This window comes from Antennarius striatus, chromosome 13, assembly GCF_040054535.1.
Source record: "Antennarius striatus isolate MH-2024 chromosome 13, ASM4005453v1, whole genome shotgun sequence".
NCBI lineage: Eukaryota > Metazoa > Chordata > Actinopteri > Lophiiformes > Antennariidae > Antennarius > Antennarius striatus.
In genome coordinates, this window is record NC_090788.1 from 14,988,233 (window position 1) to 15,013,612 (window position 25,380).

A 25,380-nucleotide genomic window follows, 5' to 3' on the forward strand; every position below is an offset into this window, starting at 1 on the left:
TCACCTTGTCATCAGTCAATACAGAAATGTCCCGTCTCCTTTCCAGTGACTCCTGAGGTCAATGTCTCTGACATTCCTCCCTCACCAGCACTGAGTGGAGGACAGCTGACCTGAGACCAGTTTACAATGAACTTCGCAGAGTGATGTAGTCCATACCCTAGAGCAGGGGTATGTTAGCTGTGTTCAGAGTGGGTGGGGTTTATGATGGAAAGAGCGGTGTTGATTGAGAAGTGGGTGGGATTCATCAGATATTTTTGGACTTGCATGTGAGGTCAGAGTAGGTGATAGTCAGTGCAGGCAGGCTGAAAGCTAAACACAAATGACGCTGTGAAAATGAGCGTCATTTGTGTGGATGTTTTGCGGATGTCTGAAGGAAATTACACCAATATTTTTAAAATCCACAGGTGGAACAGGAGGAATCCAGGTACTGACATCTACTCAAAGAATCTAAAGACTAAAATCAGGCCAGTGTTCTCTGTGAGTTGTCCATATAAGGCAATAGGCTGTCCTCACATGTCCTCAATCCAAACACAACGTAATACGAACATAAACATCAACTCAGCTGCATTAAATAGTATATGTACTAAACTGACAATATCCGTTGTTAATCTGAATCTGCTGCTGAGAAAATCTTGACAGAACACCTTTAGAATTCAGATTTAAGTCAAAAGTTTTCCTCATAGAAGTAAAAGATTTATTCTTTCTTCTCCTCACAGATATTGAAATGTTTTCTGTACTCTATGCTCATTCCAGCTGAGCTTTCTCTCAACCTTACGTGAGACTTGCCATTGTGAAAAGCTGTCAGGACACTGACCCACTGTGGTGAGACTGATGAGAATGTGTTTCAGGAGCAGTTTAATAAACACCTCTCTTATGACACTGACACTTCATCGCCACTATCTGACTTGTTGGGATTTAATTTACCTGAACACACTTGTTTGCACCGAGGAGGACAATAAAAGCAGACACTCATTTAACGAATAAATGAACTGAAAAAATAAATGGGCTGTATTTTCATCTTCATACAATTTTGCCGATGAGCTAAGCGCCTTGTCTGTTTTTATAAAAGTTGATGAGAACAGAAGCAGGCACTTCTTGTTCTAATGGAGCAGCTGGTCACAGAACAGTAATCCTCTAGGGGAGGTTCTGGCAGCGGGTCAGCTGGGCTGTGGTCTGTTGGCTGGTTTCTGAGCTAGAGTGAAAGCCGCCACAAGCTGACGTCACAGACCTGATATGCAAAGATCAGACGAGCTCGCCGTGTGAGACGATGTGAGCAATGATGTGTGATTTACAAGCGACAGGGATATTATGATGCATTCAGGGGTCAGACAGGGAAAATAAATATTAAGTTAAACCAAGTGACATTGTTGCAGGACAGTATTGATGAAGATCATTCTTTTGCTGATCATAAGACGAATTGGAGACATAATCAGTGAAACCCACAGGAGGGGAGACAGCGCTTAAGAGCACACTCTAGTTAGTAAATACTGTACTTCAAACGCATGCATACATACAGTACAAACACAGCGCACACAGATATTTACCATTAATATCTTCTACTTCCTCTTCTGCTTCAGAAGTCTTGGTAAACTAGGTCTTCTCTGATGAATCTGTGACCATCTGGGTCAGAAATCTGGGGCTGTCTCCACCAGGCCTGTCCTGTGCCATAAAGCCACATGATGTTGTTAGCATCATCTGTTCACCCTGCAGACAAAAAGACATGAGAAGAAATGTAGATCTGTAGAATGAACCTGTCAGCAAGAAACATTAAAGACCTGAAGAACATTTGACTGACAGTTCTTTACATTTATTTAATGTGAAAAACACGACCTGATGGTAAACATATACTTCTTCTTCTTTTCCTTTCGGCTTTTCCCTTCAGGGGTCGCCACAGCGAATCAATTTCCTCCATCTAGCCCTGTCCTTTGAATCCTCTTCTCTCACACCAACTACCTTCATGTCCTCTTTCACTACATCCATAAACCTCCTCTTTGGTCTTCCTCTAGGTCTCCTGCCTGGCAGTTCAAAACTCAGCATCCTTCTACCAATATATTCACTATCTCTCCTCTGGACATGTCCAAACCATCTCAGTCTGGCCTCTCTGACTTTATCTCCAAAACCTCTAACATGTGCTGTCCCTCTGATGTACTCATTCCTGATCCTATCCTTCCTGGTCACTCCCAGAGAGAACCTCAGCATCTTCATCTCTGCTACCTCCAGCTCTGTCTTCTGTCTTTTCTTCAGTGACACTGTCTCTAGACCAAACAACATCGCTGGTCTCACCACAGTTTTGTACACCTTTCCCTTCATTTTAGCTGAAACTCTTCTATCACACATCACACCTGACACTTTCCTCCACCCGTTCCATCCTGCCTGGACACGCTTCTTCACCTCTTTTCCACACTCTCCATTGCTCTGGACTGTTGAGCCTAAGTACTTAAAATCCTCCACCTTCTTGATCTCTTCTCCCTCTAACCTCACTATTCCACTTGGGTCCCTCTCATTCACACACATGTACTCTGTCTTACTGCGGCTAACCTTCATTCCTCTCCTTTCCAGGACAAACCTCCACTTCTCTAGCTTCTCCTCCACCTGTTCCCTGCTCTCACTACAGATCACAATGTCATCTGCAAACATCATAGTCCATGGAGATTCCTGTCTAACCTCGTCTGTCAGCCTGTCCATCACCATAGCAAACAAGAAGGGGCTCAGAGCTGATCCCTGATGCAGTCCCACCTCCACCTTGAACTCCTCTGTCACACCTACAGCACACCTCACCACTGTCTTACAGTCTTCATACATGTCCTGCACCGTTCTAACATACTTCTCTGCCACTCCAGACTTCCTCATACAATACCACAGTTCCTCTCTGGGCACCCTGTCATAAGCTTTCTCCAGATCTACAAAAACACAATGCAGCTCCCTCTGGCCTTCTCTGTACTTCTCTATCAACATCCTCAAAGCAAATACTGCATCTGTAGTACTCTTTTTTGGCATGAAACCATACTGCTGCTCACAAATGTTCACTTCTGCCCTTAGTCTAGCTTCCACTACTCTCTCCCATAACTTCATTGTATGGCTCATCAGCTTTATTCCTCTGTAGTTGCCACAACTCTGCACATCTCCCTTGTTCTTAAAAATGGGCACCAGCACACTTCTCCTCCATTCCTCAGGCATCTTCTCACTATCTAAGATCCTGTTGAACAACCCAGTCAGAAACTCTACTGCCACCTCTCCTAGACACTTCCAAACCTCTACAGGTATATCATCAGGACCGACTGCCTTTCCACTCTTCATCCTCTTCAATGCCCTCCTCACTTCATCCTGACTAATCTTTGCTACATCCTGGTCCACAACAGTCACCTCTTCTAGTCTTTGTTCCCTCTCATGATCCACGTTCATCAACTCTTCAAAGTACTCTTTCCATCTTCCCATCACACTACTGGCACCTGTCAATAGACTTCCATCCCTATCCTTAATCACCCTAACCTGCTGCACGTCCTTCCCATCTCTGTCTCTCTGTCTTGCCAACCGGTATAGATCAGTCTCTCCCTCCTTACTGTCCAACCTAGCATACAAGTCATCATAAGCTTCTTGTTTGGCCTTTGCTACCTCTACCTTCACCTTACGCTGCATCTCCCTGTACTCCTGTCTACTCTCCTCAGTCCACTCAGTGTCCCACTTCCTCTTGGCTAACCTCTTTCTCTGTATACACTCCTGTACCTCCTCATTCCACCACCAAGTCTCCTTATCTACTTTCCTTCCAGATGACACACCAAGTACTCTCCTACCTGTCTCCCTGATCACATTAGCTGTAGTTGTCCAGTCATCTGGGAGCACCTCCTGACCACCCAGAGCCTGTCTTAACTCCTTCCTAAAAGTCATGCAACACTCTTCCTTTTTTAGCTTCCACCATTTCGTCTTCTGCTCTGCCTTTGCCCTCTTCATCTTCCTCACCACCAGAGTCATCCTACACACCACCATCCTATGCTGTTTGGCTACACTCTCACCTACCACTACTTTGCAGTCACTGATCTCTTTCAGGTTACACCGTCTACACAAGATGTAGTTTACCTGTGTGCTCCTCCCGCCACTCTTATAGGTCACTCTATGTTCCTGCCTCTTCTGGAAGAAAGTATTCACTACAGCCATTTCCATCCTTTTTGCAAAGTCAACTACCATCTGTCCTTCTGCGTTCCTCTCCTGGATACCAAACCTGCCCATCACCTCCTCATCACCTCTGTTTCCTGCACCAACATGTCCATTGAAGTCTGCTCCAATGACAACTCTCTCACTTCTAGGCATGCTCTGCATCACTTCATCAAAGTCCGACCAGAATTTCTCCTTCTCCTCCAGCTCACATCCTACCTGTGGAGCATACCCGCTAACAACATTGAACATCACACCTTCTATTTCTAGCTTCAGACTCATCACTCTATCTGACACTCTTTTTACCTCCAGGACATTCCTAACAAACTCCTCCTTCAAGATAACTCCTACTCCATTTCTCCTCCCATCTACACCATGATAGAACAACTTGAACCCTGCTCCTAAACTTCTAGCCTTGCTACCTTTCCACCTGGTCTCCTGGACACACAGTATGTCTACCTTCCTCCGCTGCATCATGTCAACCAACTCGCTACCTTTTCCTGTCATAGTTCCAACATTCAACGTCCCTACTCTCAGTCCTATACTCTTGGTGTTCCTCTTCTCTTTCTTCGTGCGAACGCACCTTCCTCCTCTCCTTCTTCGACCAACAGTAATCCAATTTCCACCGGCGCCCTGTAGGTCAACAGCGCCGATGGCGGTCGTTGTTAACCCGGGCCTCGACCGATCCGGTATGGAAGTCATAGGTTTGATTCGCATATTTGATTTGGCAAAAGTTTTACGCCGGATGCCCTTCCTGACGCAACCCTCTGTATTTATCCGGGCTTGGGACCGGCACAATAAGACACTGGCTTGTGTCCTCTTGCGGCTACATTATGGTAAACATATACTGTATTATATAAATGTTGAGGATGGCATAAGACAATCAGCCCCTCAAAAAGGTATAAGATTAAATATAAATGTATTCTGTCTGCTTCAGAGAAAAAGCCATTTTCAGGCACACATTGATTAAATGATCAATGAACTCTCTCATTAGCATGGTATTATCTGCTGAGTTTGCAGGTATATCTACATGTATCGAGTTGAAGACAACCTTGTGAATATGGTGACCTTCTTTAGGTCAGCTACAGATAAACTGTGCATCCTGTTATGTGTTTCAGTTTACATCATTATCTAAATAGGGAAATAAAATGTCTTATTCAACAACTTTTTTGGGGGGTTGGGTGGATTGATAGAAAAAGTCTTTGTAGTGTTTTATTAGGATTAATAATAGCAGATTCATCAGGAAACCTGCGAGACTATAATAAAGATGCAACATTTATGACAAAGTGTAGCAGCAGGTTAGAGCTATTCATCTCTATAACTAATGCCATAATATTCAGAACACAAAGGTGTTCTGGCTTTCTAATAAACAATCAGATTTTCCCCATCCCTCATTAATAAAAGGTTTTGGAGCTTTCTAATTTGCAGTAAGTCAAAGATTTACAATCTCATTAAGGAGTTACTTCTTCTTCTCCTTTCGGCTTTTCCCTTCAGGAATCGCCAAAATCTAAATGATGTTTAGGTGGGACTAAAAGTCATTCATTCTCTTTTGTATGAGTAATTGAGGAATGTGGGTCACTGTCCTGTAGTAATAAATGTCAGGAGAACATCTCCAGTTAGTTCTTTAATGTGCTGTCACACATGTTGACATTAGTTTAGAACTTCGGCTTGCTGAAGATGGATTACTCTAATTACAAATTCTAATTATACTACAACAAATGACTGTCATGATTATGCCCATTATACTTCTTTACTTTTAATCTATCTACGATACTGCTATGAATTATATTCACACCATTATTTCCTTTATTAATTACATCAGTTAATATAAATTAACTTTCTACACATTACATTGTGTTACATTACATTATACTATAATACTATTGCTTCTACTAATTTCAATAGTGAATGTATTCATTCATTCATTCATTCATTCATTCATTCATTCATTCATTCATTCATTCATCTTCTGCCGCTTCATTGCGGGTCACGGGGAGCTGGAGCCATCCCGCAATGTATGAATAAAACGGTACAACATTAACAATAAAAGATTAAAGACAGAAACGTGATTAAATCCGCAAAGTAGAACATGAGACTAAAATATGACACAAGTTGATCGTAATAAAACTCATTAACAATAAAATAAAGCTTAAAAGGAGAAGTTGTCAGAATGATTTTGATTAAGATAAGTCACAAGTTACTCTGAACACTTCACCTATAACTCATCTTTTAAATATTTATTAATAATAGAGTATTTATGGTGCTGATAATATCCACCATCACAGTTTAACCATTATAACCTCCTTAAAGGTTCACCTTTACGTCTCCACTCATCGCGTGTAGGACGTGTCGTGGGAGTCTTTACGCGCTGCTCTTTGCGCTATTTCTGTCATCTTTCTGTGACTCGCGATGTGCGCGTACTTTTTGCGCGCACACGCGTGGGAGCGCTCCTGTCATTGGACTACATGGCGACACCTCGACACGGCGCGCTCAGACGGAGGGTCGAGCTGAGACAGAAGCGGCAGATTGGGACGGGAGGAGAGTTGGACCGCTGCTGTGTGGGGACGAGAAGACATGTGAGGAGGATGAGAAAGTGAAGCACCATCCGGCATCTCTCAGCTGAACTTTAATCCTACAGCCGGCAGCGGCGGTGGAGCTCCATGAGCGGAAAATCCAAAGGCAAAGAGGATAAAGACCATGCCGCCAAAGGTGAGTGAGAAGGAACCAGAGTTCCATTCAAAATTGACGCTTTTCTCATTTTTTGGATTGTGAAAAACAAATGAGAGCGTCTGAAAACTCTGAATGATCAAATTTATCTGAATGATATTGATATAAACATGAAATGTTTAGTCCGCTGCTCCCACAGCTTTACAATCAGGGGGATGGAGCCTTAATGGTGTTACTGTGTGTTCACTGGAAGAGAATCAAGACATTTGTAAAAGCCATACAGTAAAATCTCTAATAGAGGCTAAGAATTAAGCTTCTCCTGTGTTATTACAGTGACGCGCAAACGCATTCATTTTTTTTTTAACCCTCTGGACAGCGATAAAATTGACGCGCGCAATGGAAGCTGGGAAACTACATTACCATGGAGACAAAAAAGGGAGTGGCCCGCAAGCTGAAAACATACCGTGACCCACAGAGAGCAGGAGACACCTGCTCATGCAGATGAGGTCCATTAAAGCTGGTTTTTCTTCTTCTTTCTGAATCTGGTAAAGGTTCGATTTTTATTCACACAAGAAAGAAGAAATATACAACTGCAGGGATTTTATTGAAAATGGAAACAGACTGACTAATAATGTGAGAATTAAGAATATTTATCTTTATTCCATAAACAATTCTAATGATTCATATTTATGTATTATTTATACAATTGCATCGTAAGTAAACTATATGATAATTTAATCTATAGCCAGTCTGCTGACTTCACCAATAACTGTTTTGAGGTCATGTAACCGTCAGGAATGTTTAATTACAACAATTAGTGTTGAAAAAAAGTGAAAACTAGTGAAGGCAAAGTATTCCACCATCGCAATAAAAATTTGGGAAAATAAGAGTAAATTTAAAAAATTGACAAAATAAGATAGAAATGGAATGTATGCCAACATAAGGGACCAAGTGGGAGAGTATAAACCAGAGTTTTGTTGGTGCCTGTCCCAAACTGAGATGACTGAACAGGGCATCTGGCATAAAGGTCAAGTCGGTTCATTACATTGTAAGAAACAGTTTCATGGAGAATAAAACCGTGTTCTGGCCAAATTGAGAAGAAAGAATGCCAATATACGGAGGTATTCTAGCAAGATGGCCCAAAGTGGAAACAGCTTATACCAGTGTTATAACGGCATGACACTACCACCATGACAACTCAAAGCGACATCACTATTTATACCGAATGAGGCAAACACTGGTAGGGTCAGTGCTGAGTGTAAATATCAAAATAACAAAGCAAAAAAAGCTAAATAGTAGCTCTCTACTGCCCCCTGAGACCAAGAGGTTAAAGACAACTTCTGACAGATTCCCTTTCTATATGGGAACATTCAACTGGAACTTAGCAGGGGAATAATAATAAAGCTTATTTATGGTATTGTTTATTCATGAAGGACCTTTAACAATACAAGAAAAATAGCATCAATTAAAAGAAAAAGAAATAAAACAAATCCAGTAAACAAGAGTTGAGGATTTATGAAAGAATAAATCCTCTGAGAAGCCAGAACAGCAATAACTACCCAGCAAATCACATTGAGTCCTGAACAACAATCCTGTAATCAAAGCTGTTTCAGACCAACACTGGCCTGGTCAGTTGTCACATTAAAATGCTGATCAATAATTAATGAAGCTTCAAAACCTCCAATCGAATCTGAGTGAAGCTGATCTTGGTACACAAAGCAGCACATAAATTAAGAAACAGTGCTTTGCAGTACTTTCTACAGTTCAGAACTATGAATGATGAGAGTAAAAAAAACACTTGTAAGTTACTACTTTAATAGCCAAATAAATATCACAGATTCAGAGAAATAAATCAAGGCTGTTTCTGGAGTAAAATATCCAAGTGAACATCAGAAATGTATTTAATATTAGAGACATTTAGGATTACATTTTAGTCAGAATAAGAACTCATTAACATCTTGTTCTATAAGAGATTAGGTTTGTGAATGTGTGTGTGTGTGTGTGTGTGTGTGTGTGTGTGTGTGTGTGTGTGTGTGTGTGTGTGTGTGTGTGTGTGTGTGTGTGTGTGCGTGTGTGTGTGGACTCACAGATAGATAAGCAACAGGACAGGATTAACTAGAGACACACTGCTGCTAATTAATCCTGATTGTGACACAGCGGTGTGTCAGCAGCGTCATGGATGTGCAGCCAGTCAGATGATAAAGTGTTGTCATCTGATTGGCTTCTTCCTTTTACAATACGTCAACACGTTTAAAAATCAATCAATCAATAGGTAAATAGATTGATTGATTAGATTGATTGAATCAATTGTTAGCGTTCCAATAAAATGAAAACCTGGTTTTACAGAAAAAGTACTGAAATTGACCATAAAATAGTGAGAAAGACTGATGAAAGATACTTTTTATTTAAGTTTTATTCTTGTTTTTAATGTGACGTAATTTTGCTCAGTGTAGATATACAGCATATGGTAGTAAAAGGAGTTTATATCGAGGAGTTTAGTTTGCTTTGTTTGTCCTGCTGCCTGACAGACTGTGATAGAACTTAGTAGAAGGATTGGACGTGTGCTGAGGAAGACTCCATTATATTTATGTTGTTGATCCGGATTCTGGAGTAAGAGAATCTGCAAATACAGCACTTTAAACTCCTTACTGGTGATAAAGAAAGTCGGTGGGTGGAAACATTGAACTTTGTAGTAGTGGAAACTGAAGCCTGAGGGCATCTGTTCAACACGGTGTTCCTTATTGTCCTGAATGTCTGACCAGGTGGGAGTCAGGGATGTAGGCCGTTGATTTCAGGACAGGAGAGGAGAACCCCCTGTAACAACGACAAGTGTTGATGAATTCAATTTCTTGGTGAATATTTTCATAATGACAGAATGTGTTTTTTATACAAAGGACCGTAAACTTGTTGGGGAGGAAGAGAAGATGCTTATTAAACATTATTTTCATCTCAAAGCCAAAGAACCCTGTGGTTCAGTTGGAAGAGGCGCGCCTCACTGCGTCCCGTCATCGCTGATGACATGGCGCCATCTAATGGCAGTTTACCTGAACTACAGTTAGTAAAGGGACAGATTTTTTTTCCTTTTATAGACTGCAGTGATTGAACACTGGAAATCTGCCCAGGCTCTTTGCCCAGGAACCTTCAGCAGAACTGACTGCCATCTTTGTGGTTAGCTATTTAAAGCCGAGGCTACAAAGTTATTATGCTGGGCGTTATGTTGTGTGTTCAGTGCGGATGCAGAGACAGAAAGATGGTCGGTGTGAAACACAGGACCATCGATCAGCTGGATTGAATAGAGTTATTTCCTGATCACAGGAGGCCATTATATGGTGATATAATTATGACAACAAAAACAGCTTAGGAACACGCACCTTCTCCCTGGTCCCTTGAGATCCACAAGTTTATCATCAGGAGTTTATCACTAAAATAAAGTTTTCTGTCATTTTTTATTTTAAACTTCTTACCATTAACAACATGTAATCCATTTGCACGACGCTGAAACTAACTGATCTCAGTTACCAGCTGGTGGCAGTACCCAACATGTATTGATCCCTCTCCAAATAAATATTCCAGTATCTCAGATATGGGCTACAATTTCATATAGTGGTGCAACATCATAAGGTGTCTGAGTATTTATTGATTAACCCATTATAGTTCTATAAGTGATCATGATCTCTCCTCCAACGATGAACAATAATATGGGTTGTGACCTACATGAAGATTAAGAAAATCGGAACGAGAAGCACTTTTACCTGCAAGATCACTATTAGCTTTACTTTTCAAGTTGCTGAGTGTTCATGTTTCTCCAGCAACATCCTGTTCCTCTGCCTTCAGCAGCTTTTATACGGTCCTGCCCTGCAGCATGCAGGCAATCTGCAATCTGTAATAATTTCTGTATCAACTCAATAATATGGATGCTGCTGTGTTTTAACGGGCCTCTTCACAGGAAGCATTATAGCAGGACAACAATGTAATGGGTTGATGATGTACAGCTATGTGTGGCTGTGTGGAGTCTGTGTGTAATTCTGGTCTGGCAGCATTGCTGTGAGTGTGGTTACCATATAATGTGTGATGATGGTGAGCAGTTAGGGTAACCCACAGACACACTGGGAGACAGCAGAGACATTAGGTGTGTGTGTGTGTGCGTGTGCGTGTGCGTGTGTGTGTGTGTGTGCGTGTGTGCGTGTGTGCAGTCTTGAGTTTTCATTTATTTTTTGAAGGACATGTTTAGATAAGAGTTAACACTAAATATAATATATTTATGATTGGATTACATCCACAGGAGGCTGTAATAAGACTGAACACAAGGTGAAAAGTTAAATTGTATATATCAGTGTTAAAAAACATCACGTTTTGTCTGCGCCATCCTGTTCCAGCTTTTCATTAAAGCTTTGTGATGGAATATTGATCCAGTCCATCAAAAATTGCTTGGTATTGAGTCCATTTTTTAAAAATTCTCATCCTTTCCTAAATTGTGTGATGACTAAAATTAAATAGCATCAGCTGCTTGAGTACTACTTTAGGTAAAAATGCCAGATATTTACTTCTGGTTTCTTGTTTGGTAGAGTTTGTTGATGTTTTTGTTTTATCTAATATACTGTACATATTCTTCAGCGGTGTGTGTGTGTGTGTGTGTGTGTGTGTGTGTGTGTGTGTGTGTGTGTATCTATATCTATCTATCTATCTATCTATCTATCTATCTATCTATCTATCTATCTATCTATCTATCTATCTATCTATCTATCTATCTATCTATCTATCTATCTATCTATCTATATATATATACATATATATATATATATATATATATATATATATAAATTGTGTATTATAATGTATATAATAATGATAAAAGTTGAGTGAAGATTAGTTTTGGAATGTCATTTGGCAAAATATACGTAAAATAACATCAAATTATTTTATTATGTCTTTTATGACTATTTGTAACTATGTAATAACAGTATAATATATCAAATGTAAAATGATTGATTTTATTCACTCAAAAATTATCCACCTGATAGTTTGATGATGGGAACAACACATGAGGAGACTTATGCAGTGTTGAGACACATAAATAAGCAGGCAGCACCTGGTGAACATAAACCTGCTCAGTTTAACGTGATTTTAATTCACCTATAAAACAACAATCATGACAGTCTGACCCTGATAATAAAACTCCTCTATCTGATCATTTTCTTCTGATAATGGATGCAATCCTATCTCTCCAAAAAAACAGGTCAACTCTCTTATTAAGGATTCAAGCAGTTCTGCTAACAGACAGATGAATAAACAAATAAATAAATGCTGGCATTACATTAATAACAGAGGTAAACTAAAAATGGGAGAGAGAGCCAGCTATTAATTTAGGGAACGTAGGTTACATATAGAGTTGGTAGAGTGTAACTTTAGGTGTGTTTCCCTCTGGTTTTTACTGCTTGTGGAGACATGTAATTCTAATCCACTCTGATTTCACACTCTCTCTGCGTCCTGGATGGAGCCTTGGATTTGGGAAGGGCCTCCCACCTCCCTCCCTCTCCTTTAGTGCCAGATCAGCGGGGCCTTGAGATGAATCATTAATGACCGGTTCCAACTGCTTAATGGCCTCTAATGTTCTGTAATGATCTCTCGTCAACGTCATGTGCGCGCCCTTAATGGATTCAATGCCGTGGAGAATTCTCCTGTTTGAACTTAGGTAAATCCTCCTCTTTTGGTCGAGCTGCTCACAACAGGAAACACTGAGAGCCCAGGAGCACAATGCTCCGGAGCTCCACGGGCGCAGCATGACTTTCCCTCTCCGCCGATCGACCTCAGGTAGGACCAGGTGGTGGTGGTGGTGGGGGTTGTGGGGGCAGATCGGTCGGAGATCAAGAGGTTTCATCGGGTTCAAACTGATACTGATAAAAATGTATGGAGAGCAGCATTGTGAAAACAGCTCTGTGAATCTGGTTAGTCTTGTGTTTACTGTGCTTCTTGTCATTTTTATCTGGCATCTTTGTTAACTTTACATTTCCAACACACTGGACTTAGTGGTCAAGTTAACCTCAGTAGAGTTACAATAAAAACCAGACATTCAACTTTTTTTTGTGGGTTTAAATGACTGATCTGAGTTAAAGTTCATTCAAACTAACTTGCGTCTCTGTCTGTGGTGCTGAGGAGCGCCGGACGCGCCCTTCTGTCGGGCCGCCCTGCTGACAAACTACATCCAGTTGGGCTTCATTCTGCACCATGAACGACATGTATATGAGATCCAAATATTTTCTAGCCTTTTCCCCAGCAGTCTTACCAAATAATTCATTTTTCAAGCCCTTCTGGATCTGAGTTATTTGTCCCCGGGCCTCACCGCTCCACACACTCCCAATACTAAAACGCATCTGTGACGAATGAACCCGGTTTGAAAGTTAAGACCTCAGAGACCCTGAATAAAACCTACAACCTCCTCCAACTAAAGAAAAAGAAAAAGTAACCGTTATATTAGCCATAATTAAACGATTAATCGTTTAATCAATGAAATGATTGGAAAATAAATGAATGTCATGGTTACTTAATGTTTCAGCACCTTTAATGGTTTCTCCCCAGACCTCAGCTGCTGCGTTCCTGTAATGTGCTTGCTGTGGTCGTTTATTCCTCATTTATTCAGTCTCTAGGGGGCGCTGCAGCGCTGCAACAAATCCACACAGACAAAAAGCTACTTGGGATTTATCTTTGCTCGTATTTTCATGTTAATTCCACAGCAGCGGTATTTGGTTCCACAGAGACTGCTGTTGTAACTTGTTTGCAAATACAGACTAGAACTGTTATTCATCGGAATTCTCCCAATTGTCCTGTTTGTGCACTTTCTTAATTGCATCGCTATTGAGCCTCCTATTGATTAAGTTGTTTTCTTTGACATTTCCATTTGTTTTTTTTGCTGTTGAACTAATGCAGAAAGTGAGAAACGATGCTTGTGTTTTCCCTGCACTTGAGCACATCACTTTTTTTTTAACCTCTTGGTTGTGTGGTTTTTTTTTTTTTCCTTTTAGGGGCACTTGGATTTTGAAAGCAAGGGTCTCATAAATAAAAGATGAAGGACTCAACTTAGCTTTCAGTTATTTCATTACAGCGGTTTTGCGTGTTCGCTTTCATAGTTTGATGTCTCGGATCTCATATTGGTTAAGAAATGTGGTGTGGTGTAGGTTTTATCTCTCCGGAAGAGAAAGAGCAGCAGAGAAATGTCTAAATGACACTCAAGGCATTTATAAATGCACCACTATGTTTATTTGCACATTTGGAATATAGTATTTTCCGCACTATAAGGCACGCTGGATTATAAGGCGCACCGTCAATGAATGGCCTATTTAAAAAAAAAATCATACATAAAGTACACTGGATTATAAAGAGCGCTTGGATTATAAAACGCATCTGAGAACTCATCTTCAATGAATGGTCTATTTTTAAACTTTTTTCACATATAAGGCATTGAATTATAAGAAATTGAGAAAATTAAAGGCTTTTAGATGCGCCTTAAAGTGCGGAGAATACTGTAGTTTGTGTTTTTATTAATTTGCAACTTCTTTCCTTATTAACTTAAACAAATCTTAATTTACTCAGGAATAGAAACAAACGTCGAATATTTAAGTACAGTGGGGCTTAAACAACATTTTGCACCATCGGTCGTTATGGTCACTCCCATTGCTTACAGCAGTAATCCTCCTCTTCATGGATTGGTGCAGCCTCTGGATGATGTCACCAGGCGGGGTGACGATCCACTCGTCAGTCAGAGCCGCCTGAGTTTCTGCCACATCTGTGGAGAACGTTCATGCTGTCACCCCCACTCAACCAAACCACCCCTCAGGTTTCCAGTGGGGTTATTGTGGCTGTTCCAGAACCGTGATGTCATTCCTACAGAAACCGGGTGAACACTAAACCTCGGCGATGGCGTCCCATCGGCTCGGCTCCAGTGTAAGATCTGATCCACCAGGCCTCGGCTGACTGTTTTACAGACCTACGGTGCCAAAACCGTATTAGTTGATCCTGATTCTGAGTCATTACACATTTAAGACTGGGGATCTTCTGATCCTCTGATCACAACAACAGTGTAGACCATTCTGGTGACTTATCTCGCTCACTGTCTCACCTCTGACAGGTGTGGATCATGCTCATCTTACTCCAGTTGTGGCATTCTTGCAGATATCGTGTCGGATGTCAAACTTTATGCTGTAGTGGTGGGTGTTTTTGAACAGGAGAATGGTTGTTTGGGATCAGTTGCATCAAAGGCCTTCAGACTGAAATGTTAAGGTTTTCTGTTTTCATGCGAAAGACTCACAAAAGTCAATGAAATATCACAAAACCTTACCCACATCTACAACCAGGTTTCTTGAAATGAGCCATTAAAAGCGTGGTGCCTTTCTAAATCCCTTCATGAATACATTCTGATGGCGGCTCTTACCTAAAAGCTTAAGGGCGTGACCTCAACTCTTAATGGAGGACAAAGGCTTCAGTGACCGGGTCCCGACCCCAGGTTCTGTCCACAGTCCATCATTTTCTCCTCCTCCTCCTCTCATTGGTTCATTCTCTCAGTGGGCAGCAGCGTACTGACTCTTGTCTCTTTCCAGCCATGTAATTCACGGCTGAACACGACCTCTCGCTCTCCACTCATTGATTTTCACCACCTTTTCCGCTGGAGAACATCAGGCCTGTCACTCAACGCCTGGCGCTCCGTGTCGACCTCGCATGTGATTCAGTCCACCCTTCATCCGCCGCCTCCTCTTCCTCCAGACCGGTTGGAGTTGCTTTTGCCATGCGCTGTTGCAGCTGTATCTGACGCTGACAGCTGTGCTTCTGATCCCCCTGTGTGTGTGTGTGTGTGGGGGGGGGGGGGTGTGCCTGCAGCCAGTCGACATGCATGAAGTGGCTGATTGCTGCTGGGAGTGATGCAAAACACAACGTCGAAGAAATGGAGGTGGTTGATGTGGGCTGAGGAGCCGCCTCCGTCATTCACCTCCTTCCTGCACGCTGCATCCTCTCGGCAGCGGTGAACCTCTGCACCAAAAGAAGATGAGAGCCCCTCCTCTCTCCCTCACCCCCCCCCCCCACACACACACACACACACACTTCCTCACACACTCACAGGGTCTGTCTCTTGTCAACTCCTGTCCCTTCTGTCATCCCCCCATTCCTCCTCCTGTATTTAACATTTCATCCCCCTCACTTTTCTGCCCCCCCCCCACACTCACACTCTATAAACTACTGTATATCTCCCTCACTCTTTTGCCTCCATGCCTTTTATCCTCCTCTTTCATTCATCATTCTTTCTTTCTCCCCCCTCCCTCCCTCCCTCTCATAGGCACACTCAATATCTCATTTTCTCTATTAGGCCGCCCCCTTTCCATTATTCCTCATCTCATTCATTCACCTGTTTCCACACTGCCTCTTATTTTCTTATTTTGCCCCCCCCCCCATTCCCCCATCTATGACACATCAGTATTTAGTGTACATGTGATACCACGTGGGGCTCAGGGTTACAGGTGCCCCATAAGAAAGAGCTGGCGACACCCCAAAACCAACCCACCCCCCCACACCTCCTCGTTCGTCTTCCTCGGGGCGGGCAGGGCTGCAGCACGGCTCGGTCCTGATGCTGATCCCGGTTCCCGTTCCGTCCCCGAGCCGCTCCACTGACGAACATCTCGGCTGCTGCATTTCTGTCACGGTTGGCGTCCAGGAGCGGATCTTCGCTGGGGGGGGGGGGGGGCGGGGGGGGCGCAGAGCAGCAGGAGAGGAAGCAGCTGCAGTCTCCATCAACATCAACAACAACTCCCGGTGCTTTTTCGCTCCAGCTCCACAGCTGTTGATTCGTATCTTTGGACCCGAACTGGATCATCACGCACCCCCCTCCTCCTCCTCTTCTCCCCCCTTCTCTCTCTCTCTCTCTCTCTCTTGGGACGGCCAAAATATTCGCCCTAGGGGGGGCGTCAGACAGTTTCTTGCCACTCAGCCCCGTTCGGGGGGTGTCGTTAAGGCAGATAACTGGATTTCTTTCACGCTTCCGCGATGCGCCGGGGCGCACAGATGGAGGGTTCTGGACGCCTTTTAAAAACGCGGACATCTGCGAGGCTGCAGAGGTGTCTGATGCGAACTGAGCCGTGGGTGGTGTAGACCCCCCCCACTTCCCCGCAACCCAACACCTCGCCTTATCCGCGAAACCCACCCACCCCACACCCACCCGGCTTCCATCCGGACGCAGAGCCTGGTTTCGCTCCACCTGGAGGGGAGAACATGTCCCGGGCAGCGGCGATCGCCAGCTCCCTGATCCGCCAGAAGCGGCAGGCGCGGGAGCGGGAGAAGGCGAACGCCTGCCGCGGCAACGGCAGTCCGAGCAACAGCAAAGGCACCAACGAGAAGCCGAGCAAGCTCAACGTGTTCTCCCGCGTCAAATTGTTTGGATCGAGGAAGAAACGGAAGAGAAGGCGACCCCCAGGTCTGAGAGAGTGGAGAGGAGAAAAAAAGTAGAGGGGATGCAGCACCATCAACCTGAAGCATCCTCACCATCATCACCAACACCGACCACCACCACCATTTTTACCCCCTCTCTTGTCTCATCAGTGGTGCTGCTCCTTCCACACTCCCATCAACCATCACCCTCTGCATAAGTGTGTTGGCTGGCAGTGGTTCAGGAATTAATCCTGTTGCATGTCACTGTGGACACTTCATGTAAATAACTTATTGTCCCAGTGAAAAGTCTGCAGTGGTGTGTCTGTGTGTGTGTGTGATGCTGATGGGAATCAAACACTGTTCAGCAGATCTCTGTTAGTCTTTGAGTTTGTTTGTGACACGGTGCACAGGGGTCAGGGATTGGCCCTTAAGGCCCGACTCTTCACATGATAGATACAAAAAAAACCCAAGACGGTTAACAGGACCCCTCTCCTCCTCTCAGAGCCCCAGCTAAAGGGCATTGTGACCAGGCTGTCCAGTCGCCAGGGCTTCCAGCTGCAGATGCAGCCTGACGGCACCATCGATGGAACTAAGGATGAAGACAGCACCTACGGTAAGTCCTGCTCCGAGACTCACTGGTTACTCACATTTTACATCCACACTGATTCTGTTAAAGGTTATTTTTAATGGTGAACCACCGATAGGTTTCCTGACTTAATGATTCATTACTTTAGCTATTAAATATCAGGAACAGTTTCCTTGGAGAACAAGGCAAAAAGTCATAGATATCCATCTTGCTGTCCAGTATGAAAATGAAAAGCATCAAATCAGTCATTCAGAAAAAACTAGTTTTGTTGCTGAACGACTTACTCCATACTAATGTTATATTCTTACGGTTTTCTTGGAATTTCTTTTCTTCCGATTGACTGACTAAAAGTTTCAGCTTTAAAATCAGCTTTTTTCATTTGAAGTTTCCTAGAAAACAAAAATTTCCTCCAACACCACTGGTAGTTATTAATTGCAATCTTTGAAGTGGCTTCAAACCACTTTCTATTCCTGACACAAAGGAAACAAATAAATCTTTACAAATGTGTCCCTTTAAAAAGGAAGGAATATTTGAGCAGCAGGAATCAGGCTGAGTGATGCAGTTTTAATCTATCAGTTTTATCATTAGACTTTTTAAAGTAAGACTGCTCAGCAGAGATTGAATCTAAACCTTATTTTGATTTTTCTGTTCATTGGAGGAACAAGAGAAAGACGGCATATTGAAGTTTCTATGTTTTGTAGCATCTGACTTTGTTTATCTCCTCTTCACCCAGATTGGAAACAGACCCAGTTTAAATCCAATTTACTGACAAACAACACCCTGTGGAAATCTGTCTGATTGTAACAACACGTCAAGCCTTCATTTAATTAGTTAACTGAGGTTGTCTTTTCTCAGCTCACATGCCGACATGGCGATCTATCTGTGTTAGATGTTTCAGAATTCGATTAAACGTCCGCAGGATTCAAATGGGTGACATAATGAAAGGTCGAACCCAACCAGTCAACACATTCTCTCTGGCTGGCGCCGTCTCATTCTCTGTCTCAGACACACACACACACACACGCACCACGCACGCACGCACGTACACACACACACACGCTCAGGCAGCAATGAGTGATTGATAGGGCTAATTCAATTCTGTTGTTGTGGTTGAGACAGCAATCACTCTCCTTCTCGTGCTCGCTCTGTGTTGTCAGCATCAGGTATTAATCTCTGCCACTCCTCTGACCACCAGCTGTTATACATGAGAGAGAGAGAAATGTGTCCATAAAGCAAGCGCGTTCTTAAGTTGTATAATTATATTCTGTGTATACATCATGTAAGTGCTTTCCCACATGAAACCAGTCTACCATGAGTGGATTTGAATGGATAATCCATAAAATCCATGTCTTAATATAACCATAGCCATTATAAAGTATATGGTTGACTAAATGAATCTAATTAAACAAGGGCCTGACTCGTCAAATTGTGTGGAATAATTATGTCTCTGTTGCAGAGCTTTTACTATAGAAACATACAAATTACTCTATTTTTTGCTGTGCCTTCTGAATGCAAACCACGGAAGGAAACAAAAATAGCAAAAAGTATCACGTATCCTGATAACTGTGATGTAATGGAACATTTCTCACACACCCCACATATATTGAAGCTTTACATCTTCTGTAAAACCTGAATCTGCTCATCCAACATATTTGGAAATTCCTTTAAATTAGACCAACGTGCTGCTTCAGGGTCATATTCACTGTTAGGTATTATAAGCAAACAACTCAGCTTCATTTATGTTGTTTATATTCATAAATCATGCTTTTAAAGTAAATGAAAACCTCTATCTTTGCAGGCCTGGAAATGTCCGGTTCACATGTTTAAAGGAAGGAAGCAGGTGATTGGTCAGATAGTTGACTTGTAAAAGCAGGGCTTTGGGTGTCCAGGTAGTCTTCTGCTTTATCCTAGTAAAATCATAATAATGCTAAACATTTTTTTATTAAATAAAGGCAGCTACACCTCCAGTAGTCAGACACACTCCTCACACTACCAGAGCAATAGAGGTAACCTACTATAGGTAGATTAGAGTGCTCATCTAATAGTTCACCATTAGAGTGTTGACACTGTCAGGAACACAAAGACCACAACGGTTTAAAAAGGAATTGTTGAGTTGTTATCCCATGAGCAGCTGCTTCTTCGCCTGATGGCATTTCAAAATTCTCACCCTTTGCATGACATACTTAACATTTGCCTCCCAATCATTAGCGCGATTCAGCCGTCTCGACACTTCTGTGACCTGGCGAAGCATCTCTGTGGTGAAACGAAGGTGTAATCACACCACGTATGACATCAATATTGAGGAGGGTGTTTGTGGTGTGTTTTTTGCTGTTTGCACTTGTATTTTATTGTGTGTTAATGTGTGTCTCTATGTGTGTGTGTGTAGCTGTGTTCAACCTGATCCCAGTGGGGCTCCGTGTGGTTGCCATCCAGGGCGTCCAGACCAAACTCTATCTGGCGATGAACAACGAAGGGTTTCTCTACACCTCTGTAGGTCACCTCACACTCTCATCATCATCATCAGCATCATCTTTATCACCATCATCCTCATCACCATCATCCTCATCACCATCATCGCCGTTACATACTATTAGAAATTTAGTCAGACTGAGTAACTAAGCAGTTCTCTGTGATTAGTTACTCAGTCTGACTAAATTCATGTGAATTTGTTTGATTTTATCATGCCTGATCAGAACTCAGTGTTCTTCCAGGTTTCATTCCTGGAAGACTGAACCCCCCCCCACACACACACACACACACACACATCAATTGGTTACTGCCTCCTCTCAAATCACTCTCTATTCTGTCAGGCTTTTATTGCCTCAAAGATATATTTGAATGCTGGTAGATTCCATGGCTGCACCAACGGGGAGCTGGTTAGTGTTATAAGTAGTTTCAGACTCCATAGCTATGAAATCAAGTGCTTTCTCAGACACGGCTGAGTGAAGTACCAATGAGGTTAAAGAGAGAATACAGGACAGCAGGATGGAAGTGGAAAAAAAGGCCAGAGACAGTTTCCCTTTACCTCCATAAAACTGTTAATGTCCTGTTATCTGTGTGGAATCCAGGAAGCAAGAAACTTTCCAAATCCAGTCGCCAAACAGGGTCACAGTCCCAGAAACCTTTATAAAACAGTCAACCCTTGTCTGACAAACCAGCTGACTCCAGCCATGAGAGACCCCTTCTCTAAGCTGCTGTATTTTATCAAGGAGTCGACCTACAGTAAATTTATTTTATGAATAAGAACAAAAGTAACAAAATTCAGTCTGGTTTGTTCTCTCAAGACTGCCCTTGTCAAAGTCACTGAAGATTTAATTCTAGCAGCTGACAGCGAGCAGAACCGTCCTTGACCTGGTGTTCAGTGATCGATACCCTGGAACGTGATATCTCATTCAGCTGGAGAAAACTGTCGGCATCAGTGATGTGGCTCCTGATTGGTTCTTCTCTTTGTAAAAATTGCTTTCTTTGTCATGCTTGCAGAAACCCTCCTCTTCATCAGCTCTTCTGTTGTGCTGGGACCCCCAAAGATCAATTTTAGGTTCCCTATTATTCACTGATCTGTATCTGGGGAGTTCCCTTTGGTACTTGGATGATACCCTTCTATTTTTCCTTTTAATGAGAGGTTCCTCCATGTTATCCCACTTTGTATCCTGCTTCAGTAATAACAGATATCCAAAAATGCCCAGCATCTATCACAAGTCCAACTCAGAAATAATATGAACCATCTGAGTCAGTGCCTAATCCAGAAGTGTTTGAAAAGAGGAATGAAACCAAAGACATGTGTTTGACCCTGAAGTGTTCTTTGACACTTGGGTGACTGAATTAATGCAGTCCTGCTTTTCTCAACTATGATGGTTAAATGAAATCAGGTCATTGCTCTTGTTGGCAGATTTGGGGAAGGTCACCCACACTTTCATTTCATCCAGACTAGCGCATTACATTCAAAGACCACAGCCCATATAAAATGCTGCTGCCAGGCTTTTAATGTTCACTTGGAGAAGTGACCACATCACACCAGTCATTGCTGCCCTTCACCGTCTGCCTATGAGATTCAGAATTTATTTCATGATTGCATTGCTTGTTTTTAATGCCTTGAATAGTTTGATTACTGCTATGTTAGCAATCTGACAGCAATATTAGCCTAACCACTGTTTGAGATCATTGGCAGGTGCCTGCTAATGACTGCCAATTGTTGACTTTGCCAACTTTGGTGACATAAAGTTCTTATTTTTCTTGTTCTTCTTCTTATGATCATGATCATCATCATCATCATCATCATCACCATCTTCATCATCACCCAACTATTACAGCTGTTCTTTAATGAAAGTCTTGGCTTGAAGGTCAGCCTCCACTGGATTCTTACAACCCAGCGTCTTTTTTTATTGGCCTTCTATGATTATAAGATTGTTTTGCTTGCAACTACACACAGCTCCTGAAATGTGTTTCATTACCAACAGATTTACACGTAGACACCGCTTCAGTTTCTCAGACAGGTCAGACGGTGCTGGAGGCTGTGACATAAGTGCTTCACTGTAGTTCTTGAGCAGAGATGGTGGGTGTTGGACGCAATAACAAACCACAATCAACAGAAATCACAGCAATCCAGCAAAATAAACATGGGTGAAACAGCCGAAGGTGAAAACAGCTCAACGTAAGAACAGCCATGCTGCTGTAGCCAGGCAGACACGTACTGTACGTCATCGTAGTACCTAGACCGTCTTGACCAGTCCTTGACTCTTTGAGTTACATCGGCTTCACTTATATGTACATTCAAATTCATTTTTCTCTCTGTTCATACTGGATGTTTCAGGAGGTTGTATAAACATAAAACTTTATTCAAACTGACACATGATAGAGAAAGCATTCTTTCTGTATCTTTGGGCATCTTCCTCTCAGCAGGCTGGTTGGTATTCAAGGGAGTAGCTAGTTGCCATGGAGATGCAGGAATAAGGAAATGCAAATGTCAGCTGTCCTAAGTTGGTGCAGTTTGCTCTTGGAGACCACAGCTTGGCCAAGATAATGATTAAAGGACTAGCCAACAGATTAATGAATACATTTATAACAAATGGTGGAATGATTAAACGCTACTTAATGGAGTTGTCATTACAAAATCATTCACTGAGACAGCCCCACCTCTCCATGTCTGTTTAATCACCTTCTCACCCTCCTTATTTGATTTGTTCTGAAAAGTGTCACTCTGCCCTCAGGAACATTTTACCCCAGAGTGTAAGTTCAAGGAGTCAGTGTTTGAGAACTACTACGTCACATACTCCTCCATGCTGTACCGGCAGCAGGCCTCAGGTCGGGCCTGGTACCTGGGCCTCAACAAGGAGGGCGGAATCATGAAGGGGAACCACGTGAAGAAGAACAAGGCTGCCGCACACTTCATACCGAAACCCCTCAAAGGTAAGACTGTTAGGAGAATTTTTGTTTTTTATTTTTTTAAAAATTCAGTTTGAGATTTGATTGATGGTGACTTGAAAAGATAAAGTGATCTGAAATGTCATCAACTGGTTCACAGGAATATGGGAAGCCTCTTACCTTTACAATAGTGATACAAGCATTGATGAAAACAAGAATGCAGAAATATTTCATGTGAAATAATTTGACAGTTTTCTGCCAATTTTACCTCCAAATAGTGTCAGTATTAGTAAAAGATCCCTATAATCCTATCAAATAATATATGAAACAGTTGAAATTAATGTCTGGAAAAGCAACAATGCCATATTATTAAACTCAAACTGCATTATCAGGACTCTGCGGGTGTGTTTTGGTTCGAGTGACAGCTGCGTCTCAAAAAATGAATCATCAGACTTTGACTGTTCTGACTGATGCTTACAAATACATGACATCATTTTTCTTTCCAAGGTAGCCCCTCCCAATTCAAACAGGCCTGATTGTCAAAACTCAAAGGTGAAATATCTTGTGTGTGAAATAGCAGAAGAATTTAATTGAGTTGGTTCTTGTAGGACACCTCCTAAAAAATAATTTGTGCGAGAAAGATTACACTCAGTCGCTTGTAGAGAAGATATTTCCTTAAGCTAGTGCAGCTAAAAGGACAGTTAATGTTGTCCTCTGAATGAATGTTGATGTCGCTATGTCCCTGTTCTGGGTTCAAATAGCCTATTGTTTGCTAATAGACTTGGATCTCAAATATATACTGATGTTAAATTTTGAATCGAACTTTCGTTTCACAGCCTACAAATAACTAGGAAAAATCCTCCGTGGTGGCTTCGAGGAAAAAAATTAACAATATGTCATGCTAATGAAGATAAAATATCATAATCAATTGGGTTTATATGCAACAGTTGTCACAGCTTACATTAATTATTTATTCTTTTCTTTGTGTGTGTGTGTGTGTGTGTGTGTGTGTGTGTGTGTGTGTGTGTGTGTGTGTGTGTGTAGTCGCCATGTATAGGGAGCCCTCCCTCCATGACCTGACGGAACTCTCGCGGTCAGGCAGCGGCACACCGACCAAGAGTCGCAGCGCTTCGGCTCTACTTAACGGCGGAGGGAAGTCACCCAGCAACAATGACTTATCCTAGCCCCCCCACCCCCTCCACATTTCATTCACACACACGCACACACACACACACGCACACACACACACACACACGCACACAGATCTCAGGCTGACACGCCCACACATCAGGCTGTTGAAGGGTAGGAGGACGGAGAGAACCTGGAGAACGACAGGAGTGTGTTCTTCCATTTAACGGACCGTACTGTGACTGACTGTGATGTAAATAATTCAAGGACAATCAATCCATCTGGATCTGCTGCTGTGCTCTGCAGAGGGACAGGACTTGTGAATATCTTCTCTTGACTATTCCTTCTGTATGATGACCTGAGAGGACACGACAGGGGAGGGGGAGAGCGGACGAGTCGGTCGGTCCTGTAGTCAGGTTTACAGACTGTTACTGAGAACCAAAGAGTCCAAGTATTATTAGAGTTAGTGCGGGTGAAAGGTGAGTGTCAAGCAGGTTTCACAGTGACAGAGGAAGGAGGGAAGTCCTTATTTACTCTACTGTATGCTATGTTTACACTGAGCTCATGGGGTCAAGTCATATTTTTAAAATCAGCGTATTCCTGGTACATTTATGACGACTGATCATTTGTTTGCATGCACGCGTGCCTGTGTGTGTGTGTGTGCGTGTGTATGTGTGTGTGCGTGCGTGTGTTTGTGTGTGTGTGTGTGTGTGTAAGTACAACCTGTGCTGGGCAGGTAGATTGTTATGTGTAAGAGTGAGAGCAAGTGTGTGTGTGTGTACACGCATGTGTCTGGGGGGGGCTGGGTGGAGGGGGGGGGGGATTCTACCTTTTTAAGATCTGTTGTATATCAGACAAACCTCCTGAGGGCTTAAGCAGGTTAAAAAAGGTTTACTGTATATGCTTCCATGCTTACTTCTTACAAGCAAAGCTGCTGTTTTATCTTTCTGTTTGTAGTTGTTGTCTCCTTGCTGCTTGTTTATTTGTTTGTTTGTTTGTTGTTGCATGGAAGCTTGTGGACCTCTGCTCAGTAGCAGCATGCCAAAGGTCCTTTTTCTTTCTGGTCTTGCGTGTTCCTGACC

At 42.5% G+C, this 25,380-nt stretch overlaps 1 protein-coding gene and 1 long non-coding RNA gene across 3 annotated transcripts; both read left to right on the forward strand.

The window, feature by feature from the left end:
• The first annotated feature begins 287 nt into the window (after positions 1-287).
• Positions 288-1,775, forward strand: LOC137606769 (uncharacterized). Its single transcript, XR_011037916.1, has 3 exons — positions 288-424; positions 717-822; positions 1,578-1,775. It is a non-coding gene; the product is annotated as an uncharacterized lncRNA (long non-coding RNA).
• Positions 1,776-6,656: 4,881 nt separating this feature from the next.
• LOC137605988 (fibroblast growth factor 13-like) lies at positions 6,657-25,059 on the forward strand. 2 transcript variants are annotated; one of them, XM_068330991.1, is made up of 5 exons: positions 6,657-6,858; positions 17,726-17,836; positions 20,196-20,299; positions 23,017-23,215; positions 24,215-25,059. In XM_068330991.1, the coding sequence occupies exons 1-5, from the start codon at positions 6,810-6,812 to the stop codon at positions 24,352-24,354; spliced, it is 603 nt and encodes a 200-aa protein (XP_068187092.1). In that variant the 5' UTR covers positions 6,657-6,809; the 3' UTR covers positions 24,355-25,059. The 2 variants fall into 2 exon arrangements, with proteins under 2 accessions (XP_068187092.1, XP_068187093.1); XM_068330992.1 differs by lacking the exon at positions 6,657-6,858 and adding an exon at positions 17,032-17,269.
• Positions 25,060-25,380: the final 321 nt, after the last annotated feature.